We start from the raw sequence: 12,391 nt of genomic DNA on the forward strand, positions 1-12,391 counted from the left end.
ATTGGTATGATAAGTGAGATGCTACAATAATAACATATTTAGTGGGAAACCTTATTAGGGTTGTGACACCATACAAATCAAACCTCACATCATTCACAAACAGGAGAGATTTTGAATTATAATGAATGTTAGATCTCAAATATATCAACGGATTTTGAACGTCCCAATTGAAAGTATTTGGGTGGAAGAAATATCCCACAAAAAGTTTTCGCTCCAAGTATTTTTACGGTGAAAAATAAAGTGGTGAATTCACAACAAATGCGTCATCTTTCTATTCGTTGAACATCCTAAAAGAACCGTAGTTGCGTGAGTACTATTGTCCTTTGTGAAAGAAGTTAGAAGCCCCACCATGATCGAATTAAAGCACCTTAATACATAATGCATGCACCTAATTGCACTCAGCTAGAATATGATTTAGAGAGGTAATAGTACTTTATGTAGGTAAATATACAGTTTTTAATTTATCTTCTTCCACAGAAATTATCTCCTTTTTCTTTAAATTAATTGACAGTCTATACATGAACACTAAAAATGCTCTCTCTAAATTAAAGTAGGACAATCATACTAACCATAAGGACAATTAACTACACAGAAGTATCAAACTTAATTTATAGCTATCATTTATCATACATTAAAATTTAGTACTTACTTTAAAATATAATAAACTTTTAGAGTTTATCTTTTGTATAAATTTTAAAATTAAAAGATGTTTACATACAAGCAATATAAGCAATAATATGCATAGTTGCATACAAGCAATAATATGTAGAAAAACAATGAATATTTTTTTACACATGTTACCCTAATTGTAAAGTGTTGATTAATCTTCCAGGATATTAGGGATGATAATGAGTCGGGTTTGGTTCGGGTTTAGGTATTCCCAAACTCATACCCGGTTAGTAAAGTCAATCCCAAACCCGTCGGGTTTTAATCGGATAATTACCTGTCGGGTTTCGGGTTTTCCCATCGGGTTTCGGGTTTCATATCGGGTTTTGATATAATACTCGTCGGGTATACCCGGCTCAAAACCCGCCGGGTTTTGACAAAATATAACTAATTGATTACAAAGATGATTACCATAAAGATAATATATCCCAAATAATTAGCATAAACAAGTTTCGACAAATAATATGTTTGGAATATAGTTAGTATATATATATATATATATATATATAATATAATAAGCTATAACGGGTACATCGGGCATATAATCGGGTAAATGGGTTTTTGTTATCGGGTAATCGGGTATATTAGAAATCCCAAACCCGTCCCAAACCTTAATGGGTCGGGTATTACTCGTCCCATTTATGTCGGGTTTCGGGTTTTCCCATCGGGTTCGAGTTTCATTGCCATCCCTACAGGATATGCTTTCAATGCTCCAAAGGAAAATCACATCTCTTAATAAAAAAGAATAAATTAGGAGAACTTGTCGCTAGAAAACTTATCAGGTAAATCGTAGCTTGTGTTAGACAACCGCCACTCTCAAGAGGTTAATTTTAGCAGGAAACCTGTAAAAACAGGTTTTGAATACGCAACTTTACTTAAAAGAAAATCAGATATACATATATATAATTGTACCATATATCCCTTGAAGATTCAGTTATTAACAAATTATTAATCTAACAAAACTAATCATTTGTTTGATATATACTCAAGAAACCTTAATTTTTGGAAACTAAATACTAGTAGTTATTTCCAATAGAAAATGATTACATGAAATTATTAAACTCATCTGGAATAAACAAAAAGAAAAGCCACAAATGGATAAACTAAAACCAAATCATCAAAATATATTAATTAATCAAAAACCCAAAATTGAAAGTAAAAAAAAAAAGTAACTAAACCATAAAACTTCAAAGATGAAGACCAACATCCACTCCATCACCATTATCATCTCCTTCTTCAATCATCCTTGATGTATTTGAAACACCCATGTTGACTTGAGGTGGTCGTCCCATGTAAAACCTACCAGGAAACCTTAACGGAACACCCGACAGTACCTGCGGCTGCGGTTGTTGTTGGAACTGCCCAGATCTTGCTGCATGTGCACTAATTATGGTAACTGGAGCTGCAAACCTGCGGTGATGGTTGCTCATGAAATGCACTCTTTTTAATCTTTGCCTTTCTTTTTTGTGTGCATTTTGGTGGCCACCTAATGCTTGTGAGTTGGCGAAGTCTCGTCGGCAGTATTGGCATTCGAATCGCTTGTTGTCGCCTTCGAGTTGAGGTGCAGCCGGAGCGATGTTGCCGTCAGTAAAGGAAACACCAAATAGCTTCATTACTGAATTAGAGGAAGAAGAGAAGGAGGCATTTTGATCTATTGATGAGTTCTCTCCCATTTGGGTGTCTAAATAAATTATGATGGAATGAAATGTTTGTTAATTTTTAATGACGTGGAAACCAATATATATATTTATATAATGGGTGTGTATCAGTGTATGTATATAGACAGGACGTAGGCAGCTTTTGAGGAACGGGTTCGGTCGAACCCATACAAAATTCTTTTTTAGTGTTATATATTCATGTATTTTGATATCAAACCAGTATAAATTTTAACATCAAACCCGTAGAAAACCCAAACTTAAGTGTGAATTCTTTGGCTACGCCACTGTATATATACAGACATAACGATCAAGTAGGAAAGTAGACGTTGATAAGATCATAAATAATAAAAACCTACGTAACAAAGACAATATGATGACGCGAATTTGGTCGATGTCAATTAAATTTGTGACAGTAGTGGAACTAAACTCTATAGTAAACAAATAAAAATTCATAAATATAAAAATCAAATATAACTTTATGGCAAACCACCCAGTATTAATAGTAACTATAATTAAAAACGGCTTAAAGGGAAAAACCTTGAAAAGTACTGTTTATTTTTAACTTTTTTAAAAATAAAAAATCTTTAATTTACTTAACTATTTTCAAAAGATATTCTCTCATAAAATTAAGAATTTTATTTTATATAATATGAGCTACTATTGTCATTTTTTTTTTGTTATTAAAAATAAACTTAAAAAAACATGTTCTTACAACAATAGATATAAAGTTACGTAACTATATGGATACATCGCGTAGTTATTTAACGGCGTGTAATTATGGTGTGTAAATATATCTACACATATATACTCATTGCCTAGCACATGCATCATATATCGATGACTACATATTAGCTCATCGCACAGAAAATTTAATTTTGTAAGGGAACCCTCGTACATATCTAAACTATTATATATATAAATATAAAATAATCGTTTTTAAATTTCTAAAGAGAAACAACTCATATGTTTAGAGCGAAAACAATTGATACTTGACAGAAAGTGTTAATGGGACCCAAAATTTGTTCCATCTTTGTCCATGTGATCTTACAATTTCCTGTTTAATTTGATCTTATTGTCTCCATTATTAAAACGAGATTGTGAAATAACTATAATATTTTCGGTTATAGGAGATTTTTAATGTACAAATTATTGCCTAAAAATAATTTATCGGAAGAACATAGTTTCCTGCAGGCATTATTCAAGTAACTTAATTCAAACATATAACACGTACAATAAAGTTGTGGTGGCTTTGTTGGACTGTGATACATGCCGTTGACCTCACCGACAGTGAACGACCATTTAATGGTTCGGTGGCGGGAACCGATGAAGGTGGCTAACAGTTGCCGACACGTTGGCAACGACATCAACTACGACAGCCATGAGCCATGATCGATGTCGAGCGGTGTTGTGTAAGCTTTGCATGTATATTTTGAACTTTTAGCATTATGTCAAACATTAATATATGTTATTGATTTATAACAAATATAATATCTGAAATCACTACTGTATGAAACGCATGAAAAGAAACATTGAATAAGGTTCTTGAAATTATTTGATCGATCATGCAACTATTGATGATATGATAAGTGCTTGTTGATAAATAGTTATAGTGTAACATGTAATTTCAATGCTATACACAAGTAGTACTTTTTGCTATGCTATAATGATAATTTCGATGCTCTACACACGTAGTACTTCAATGCTAAAAGTTTCACAAAACGTTTTTTAATCTTAGTATAATATCTGTCATAACTAATACGGCACATGTCTTAAAGTGAAGGGCATATGCCGTCAATATGGATTTGTATCATAGTTACGCACAAGTTACCCAACGCATATGAATAATTATGCACAGTGTTACGCAACTTATATATATAATTACGCATAAAGTTACATAATTTATATAAATACAAACTAAGGTAAATAATTATGGTTGATATATCGACTTTTCTTAAGATATTTTTATAAAAACTATTTAGGAATACAACATTCAAGTAGACAATAAAATTCTTGGTTTTATGGTTGAAGTTTTTTCTTTCTAAATAATAAAGTACATAAATTTTATATGATATAAAAATGAAACAAAAGACTCACCTTATACTCAAATGCAGTGACGTACCCAAAATCCATATTTAATTTTTCATTTAAATACAATATGCTATATGTTATGAGTTTAAAGAAAAGATAGTTTTGATTTATGATAACTTAATGTGTCAAATAGTTGCTTTCAATCCGCGTGTTGCGGCAGAATCTGACGGGAGCTTAGTTGACAACGGTTAAACCCATGCTTTGTGGTGGAGACGTTGTGGTGGGGGGGGGGGGGGGGGAGGGGGGATTCGGTTGGTATTAGTCGGTTCGTTATGGTAATGATCAAAATAAAAAAACAAAGTTAACTATTAATCTTATTAAATACTTAATTCAAGTTTATGAATGACATAACAAAATTGTTAAACTTAGAGGATTAAAGATTTAAAGCTGTAAACAACCAAAGAAAAAAAGAAATGCAGCAGAATGAACTCAAACCCTGGTCATTCCAAAGTCATTCCAAACCTCAAGACCAATCGAATACCAAGGGCCGACTCAACGAGTCTGGAGACCTAAATCGAAACAAGATTTTGTAGCATTTTCATGACAATTGTTAAGGAAAATTTTTTTGCTTTTTACAATTTTTGAACTCATAACCTATGCTTTAGTAACAACCAAGCTTACCACCACACCAATACATTACTTTGAGTTTACTTTACTCATTATAATATATCTATATAGAATATTTTTTTAGACTTGAAGGCCTTAAATCTTAATTAAGTGCAAGCCTAAAGCCCTAACTTGTTTTCGCTAATCCACGAGTCATCACTGCCAACACCATCTAAGCCATCGCATCAAACCATTCACTTTGTTGTACTTTGAATCCATGTGTATATGCACACCAAACATATTTTTAGTTAATGTTTAGTATTATGAGTTATAATCAAAAGCTTCCATATTGATTCGTTAAAAGGATTAATGAGTCAAAAACAAAATATCAATATTGCTTTATGACATAGGTTAAATTCCTACCAGAACACATTATTTATTCCATCACTCAACTTTAATCATAAATATCTTATTCTTTAATTAATTCTGTTTTTTACACGGTTTGGTTCATTACGAAGCTTGTAACACCCCGACCAAAGGCGGATTATATATCGGGGCGCCACATATTGTTTCATTACTCGTGACACTATTGGGTGTCAATATTTAATAAATACATTCATTCGCGCACAGCGCAAAGTAAACAAGATAACATAAATCATCATAAATCAATATATTATAAATCATAATATTCGAACAGCAAAAACTTGTCTTGATACATTTTAATCTAGGTCCAAAATAAAGAAAACTTCCTACGTGTCCACAAGCTCCAAAACAGCTACTGCAAACCTGAACATGTGTTAAAATAAACGTCAAACACTTGCGTGTTGGTGAGAAATCAAGTTTAATACAATACATAGATAACAATAAATCTGCGCGCAACATGTGTATGTCTGGTTTTCAACAAGGGTGTAATCTGATCGGGACCAACTCTAAGATTCATAGACTGCCAGTGCTCACAATTGAGCTCACAAACAAGAAAGACTGTGCAAGTGTAAACAAAAGAGAAAATCATAAACGATAGTTCTCCCGTGTTCATCTAATGGTACCATGAGAACTGCGGAATAGACTGAAAAGACGGTTAATGATCCACACATACAAATAAACAGCCAAGTCTACGTCCTCAACACATGGGATACTGCGCGACTAAAGTTCATAAACAGTTTAAGACTCTAAGTTTGTATGAACACATGAACATCCCAAAACATTAAAAGCAAAAAGGGATTAGGTACGAGATTACTCACTTGATAAACGATGCGGTGTAAGATAAAGCAAGAACCAACTTTAAACAAGCACCAGTTAACCTATAAATAAGATTATTGTTTTAATGATTTGCTTTAAGTCTTGATTATAAGTTAGCCTAATTAATAAGTAAATTATTATATATAATATATATATTACCGGAAAAGCAGGGCAGAACAGGGAGGAAGACGGAGGCAAGAGAGGAGGCGGCAGAGAGAGCAAGGAGCAAGAGAGAATATGAGAGATTAAGTGTTTTTGTGTGTGTAGTGTTAGGAAAAATAATACTATTATTTATAGAGAAACCCTAGGGAACACAATCCCTAGAAAAAGGGGAAAAGATCTCAAAAAGCAAAAGATTCCAAAAGCAAAAGATATCAAAAGATATGGCAGCTGCAGGGGGCAAGATAAAGCTGTCAGGGAACAGTAAAAAGGCATGGGCAGATCAGATAAAGGTACTGGTCAAGCATGGCAAAAGCAGATCTCAAAAGATAATGTCAGTCACTTTTTCTGCCAACCAATGGGGTTGGTGCGCATGCGGCGCCGAAAGTAACTTTTCAGACATAAAGCAGATTAGGTTAACAGCTCAAAAGATAAGACATCACAAAAGCAAACGGCTAGATTAAACAGAAGAAAACTCAAAGGGTTTAGCGCGAGAAAGCTCGAGCGCGAAGGCAGACACAGAAGGTCAAGAGAGCGCGAGCGCGAAGGCAGACAGAAACAACCTTAACGCGTCGCGGAAAGAACTACATTTCTAAGCGCGCCGCGGGAAGAATCACATTTCTTAACGCGCCGCGGGAGGAACTAAAATTCCTAGCGCGCCGCGGGAAGAACTATAATTCTTCGCGCGTCGAGGGATGAACTACGATTCTTAGCGCGCTGCGAGAAGAACTACAAATCCTTAGCGCGCTGCGAGAAGAGTTCGTCTCGCGTATCGCTGGAACAGATGGTCTTCACGCAGGCTTCCTTGAAAGGAGTCTGGCGCGTGGAGCTGCGCAGACAACCTTAGGCGGGAAGAAACAAAGGACAATGAAAGAGTTGGAAGAAAGAGGGAAACAAGGCTTAAGGGCGGAACGGCGACAAGAGGGAAAAGAAGGCGGAAAGAGAGAAGAAGGAAGAGGGACGGGACGGCGGAAAGAAAGAGAGAGAAAGAGGCGGGAAGGAAAATATATTATTATTATTAAAAGTAAAATATAAGTATAAATAAATATTAAATCATAAAAGAAAGAGATCGGATCAGAGAAACGGGTACCTGGGTCGGGTCGGATCGGGTCAGATGCTACAGTCTCCCCTACTTTAAGAAATTTCGTCCCGAAATTTATCTCGAAGTAGGTTGCGCAGAGAACAGGTGCGGGTACTTGATCTTCATTTGATCTTCCCTTTCCCATGTAAACTCGGCTCCGCGCTTGGACTCCCAGCGAACTTTCACGATAGGGATACGACTGCGCTTGGTTTGCTTAACCTCGCGATCCATAATCTCAACAGGCTTCTCAACAAAATGCATAGATTCATCAACTTGAACTTCATCAAGTGGAATGTGAAGGTTCTCGTCGGCTAAACACTTCTTGAGATTGGATACATGGAACGTTGGATGCACATTACTGAGCGCGGGCGGCAGGTCAAGTCTGTAGGCAACTTTTCCTACACGCGCGAGAATCTTAAATGGTCCAACATATCGAGGAGCAAGCTTACCTTTCTTCCCAAAGCGGACAACACCCTTCCAGGGCGACACTTTGAGGAGAACAAGATCACCAACTTGAAATTCGAGAGGCTTTCGCCTGCGATCTGCGTAACTCTTCTGTCGGACAACACCCTTCCAGGGCGACACTTTGAGGAGAACAAGATCACCAACTTGAAATTCGAGAGGCTTTCGCCTGCGATCTGCGTAACTCTTCTGTCGGCTTCGGGCAGTCAGCAGATGATCACGGATCTTGGCGATTTTATCGGTTGTCTCTTGAACAAGTTCGGGTCCTGTGATTTGAGTTTCACCCACTTCGCTCCAACAAATCGGGGAGCGGCATTTACGACCGTAAAGTGCTTCAAATGGGGCCATACCAATACTGGAATGATAGCTGTTATTATAAGAGAACTCGATCAAAGGTAGGTGCGAATCCCAATTACCTCCAAAATCAAGAACACTAGATCGGAGCATATCCTCAAGAGTCTGAATAGTTCGCTCAGACTGACCGTCAGTCTGGGGATGATATGCCGTACTCATGTCCAAGCGAGTTCCTAGCGCAGATTGGAGAGATTTCCAAAAGCGAGATATAAAACGGCCATCGCGATCGGATATGATGCTCAATGGAGTACCATGGCGGCAGACAATTTCCTTGACATAAAGCTGCGCGAGTTGCTCAACACGGTAGTTTTCACGAATGGGCAGAAAGTGAGCAGACTTAGTCAAACGATCCACTATTACCCAAATGCTATCATGTTTGCTTGCTGTCAAAGGTAACTTGGTAATAAAGTCCATCGCTACACATTCCCATTTCCACGTAGGAATTTCTGGTTGTTCGAGCAAACCAGATGGGCGTTGGTGTTCAGCTTTTACTTTAGAACAAGTCAGACATTTAGCTACGAACACAGCAATATCCTTTTTCATACCGGGCCACCAATAAGTAATGCGCAAATCCTTGTACATCTTATCAGCGCCAGGATGAATAGAATACCGAGATTTGTGCGCTTCACTCAGGATATCAGCGCGAAGATTCTCATCAAAGGGAATCCAGATGCGATTAAGATAGCAGAGAATTCCACTCAGATTAGGGACAAAATGCGCTTCCGCGCCACCCGCTAACTCGGCGCGAAGGTTACCATTACTGATGGATGCGCGCTGCGCGCCACGAATACGCGATTCAAGGTTGCTTTGAATCGGCGCGAAGTGAAGCTGGGTGCGCGGCAAGATACAGTTAAGCTGGCAGGGTTTTCGGCTGAGCGCATCGGCTACCACATTAGCCTTACCAGGATGATACCGGATCTCACAATCGTAATCGCTGATGAGTTCGTTCCATCGGCGTTGCCTCATGTTGAGTTCCTTTTGATTAAAGATATGCTGAAGGCTTTTATGGTCAGTGTAGAGGATACACTTAGTGCCATAAAGGTAGTGTCTCCAGATCTTTAAGGCAAAAACAACTGCACCAAGTTCGAGATCGTGAGTCGTATAATTCTTTTCATGAACCTTGAGTTGCCTTGATGCGTAAGCGATAACCTTGCCTCGTTGCATAAGAACACAACCGAGACCTTGGTTGGATGCATCGCAATACACGACAAAATCATCATTACCCTCAGGTAGCGCAAGAACAGGAGCTTCACACAACAAACGCTTAAGCGTTAGAAAGGCTTCTTCTTGCTTCGAGCCCCAAATATACGGTTTACCTTTGTGCGTTAGAGCTGTTAAAGGCAAAGCGATCTTCGAGAAGTTCGAAATGAAGCGCCGGTAATAACCAGCTAAGCCCAGAAAGGAACGGATCTCGGAAGGAGTGGATGGCGTAATCCAGTTCTTGATTGCTTCAATTTTGGATGGGTCGACATGAATACCCATCTTGTTGACAACATGGCCAAGAAACTGTACTTCATCAGACCAAAATTCACACTTGGAAAGCTTAGCATAGAGTTGCTCAGCTCTAAGCTTTTGCAACACCAACCGAAGATGTTGCTCGTGCTCGGCCTTGGTCTTAGAATACACCAGAACATCATCGATAAACACAATCACGAATTTATCCAAGAAAGGCCTACACACCCGATTCATTAGATCCATGAAAACGGCGGGTGCGTTGGTTAAACCGAAGGACATGACCAAGAATTCAAAATGGTCATAGCGAGTACGAAAAGCAGTCTTGGGAACATCTTCATCGCGGATGCGCAACTGGTGATAGCCAGAGCGGAGATCAATCTTGGAGAAACAAGAGGCACCTTGGAGTTGATCGAAGAGGTCGTCAATACGCGGTAAGGGATACCGGTTTTTAATGGTGAGTTTGTTCAACTCGCGGTAATCAATACACATGCGAAACGAACCATCTTTCTTTTTAACGAACAACACCGGAGCACCCCAGGGCGAAGAGCTAGGGCGAATGAATCCTTTAGCAGTCAACTCTTGAAGTTGGCTTGCCAATTCTTGCATCTCAGCGGGCGCAAGACGGTAAGGAGATTTAGCTACGGGGGAAGCACCAGGGACAAGATCAATACGGAACTCGACTTCACGAGCGGGAGGGATACCAGGAAGATCATCAGGAAAAACTTCAGGGAAATCACGCACAACAGGGATATCGCGAAGCTTCTTCTTTTCTTCAGCAGGTTTAACCACATGGGCTAAAAATGCAATACACCTTTTCCGCATGAGCCTACGGGCTTCGGCGCAAGACATAAGTTTAAGACCGCGGGAGGGTTTCTCGCCGTAGATGTGAAGATCACCATTTTCTCGAGGAATGCGAATCATCTTCTTGGCGCAAATAACTTCGGCGCGATTATGCGAAAGCCAGTCCATACCAATGATAACATCAAAGCTTCCAAGAGGCATAGGGATGAGGTCGATCAGAAAATCGTTTTCGTTAAGGTTAAGCGTGCAATCTTTAATCACTGAGTTTATTAAAATAATTTCACCATTAGCCAATTCAACTGAAAAATCTTCTTTTAAGTTATCGCGCGGTCGCGCAATCTTCCGCGACCGTAAAATGCGCTTCCGCGCCACCGCGCCACTGAAAAATGCGCTTCCGCGCCACCGCAATCTTCCGCAACTGAAAAATGCGCTTCCGCGCCACCCGCTAACTCGGCGCGAAGGTTACCATTACTGATGGATGCGCGCTGCGCGCCACGAATACGCGATTCAAGGTTGCTTTGAATCGGCGCGAAGTGAAGCTGGGTGCGCGGCAAGATACAGTTAAGCTGGCAGGGTTTTCGGCTGAGCGCATCGGCTACCACATTAGCCTTACCAGGATGATACCGGATCTCACAATCGTAATCGCTGATGAGTTCGTTCCATCGGCGTTGCCTCATGTTGAGTTCCTTTTGATTAAAGATATGCTGAAGGCTTTTATGGTCAGTGTAGAGGATACACTTAGTGCCATAAAGGTAGTGTCTCCAGATCTTTAAGGCAAAAACAACTGCACCAAGTTCGAGATCGTGAGTCGTATAATTCTTTTCATGAACCTTGAGTTGCCTTGATGCGTAAGCGATAACCTTGCCTCGTTGCATAAGAACACAACCGAGACCTTGGTTGGATGCATCGCAATACACGACAAAATCATCATTACCCTCAGGTAGCGCAAGAACAGGAGCTTCACACAACAAACGCTTGAGCGTTAGAAAGGCTTCTTCTTGCTTCGAGCCCCAAATATACGGTTTACCTTTGTGCGTTAGAGCTGTTAAAGGCAAAGCGATCTTCGAGAAGTTCGAAATGAAGCGCCGGTAATAACCAGCTAAGCCCAGAAAGGAACGGATCTCGGAAGGAGTGGATGGCGTAATCCAGTTCTTGATTGCTTCAATTTTGGATGGGTCGACATGAATACCCATCTTGTTGACAACATGGCCAAGAAACTGTACTTCATCAGACCAAAATTCACACTTGGAAAGCTTAGCATAGAGTTGCTCAGCTCTAAGCTTTTGCAACACCAACCGAAGATGTTGCTCGTGCTCGGCCTTGGTCTTAGAATACACCAGAACATCATCGATAAACACAATCACGAATTTATCCAAGAAAGGCCTACACACCCGATTCATTAGATCCATGAAAACGGCGGGTGCGTTGGTTAAACCGAAGGACATGACCAAGAATTCAAAATGGTCATAGCGAGTACGAAAAGCAGTCTTGGGAACATCTTCATCGCGGATGCGCAACTGGTGATAGCCAGAGCGGAGATCAATCTTGGAGAAACAAGAGGCACCTTGGAGTTGATCGAAGAGGTCGTCAATACGCGGTAAGGGATACCGGTTTTTAATGGTGAGTTTGTTCAACTCGCGGTAATCAATACACATGCGAAACGAACCATCTTTCTTTTTAACGAACAACACCGGAGCACCCCAGGGCGAAGAGCTAGGGCGAATGAATCCTTTAGCAGTCAACTCTTGAAGTTGGCTTGCCAATTCTTGCATCTCAGCGGGCGCAAGACGGTAAGGAGATTTAGCTACGGGGGAAGCACCAGGGACAAGATCAATACGGAACTCGACTTCACGAGCGGGAGGGATACCAAGAAGATCATCAG

At 39.4% G+C, this 12,391-nt stretch overlaps 1 protein-coding gene across 1 annotated transcript; it reads right to left on the reverse strand.

Moving 5' to 3' along the window:
- Positions 1-1,690: 1,690 nt before the first annotated feature.
- On the reverse strand, positions 1,691-2,339 carry LOC143615424 (zinc finger protein 5-like). Its single transcript, XM_077088547.1, has one exon. It carries the CDS (start codon positions 2,337-2,339, stop codon positions 1,854-1,856), a length of 486 nt encoding a protein of 161 aa, XP_076944662.1. The 3' UTR covers positions 1,691-1,853.
- Positions 2,340-12,391: the final 10,052 nt, after the last annotated feature.

Source organism: Bidens hawaiensis, unplaced genomic scaffold, assembly GCF_021521415.1.
Source record: "Bidens hawaiensis isolate Kalapana, Puna unplaced genomic scaffold, B.hawaiensis_p1.1 tig00042889_1, whole genome shotgun sequence".
NCBI lineage: Eukaryota > Viridiplantae > Streptophyta > Magnoliopsida > Asterales > Asteraceae > Bidens > Bidens hawaiensis.

Excerpts from the sequence above, each read along its gene's own strand:
- LOC143615424 (XM_077088547.1), bottom strand. The coding sequence starts at position 2,339 with ATGGGAGAGAACTCATCAATAGATCAAAATGCCTCCTTCTCTTCTTCC.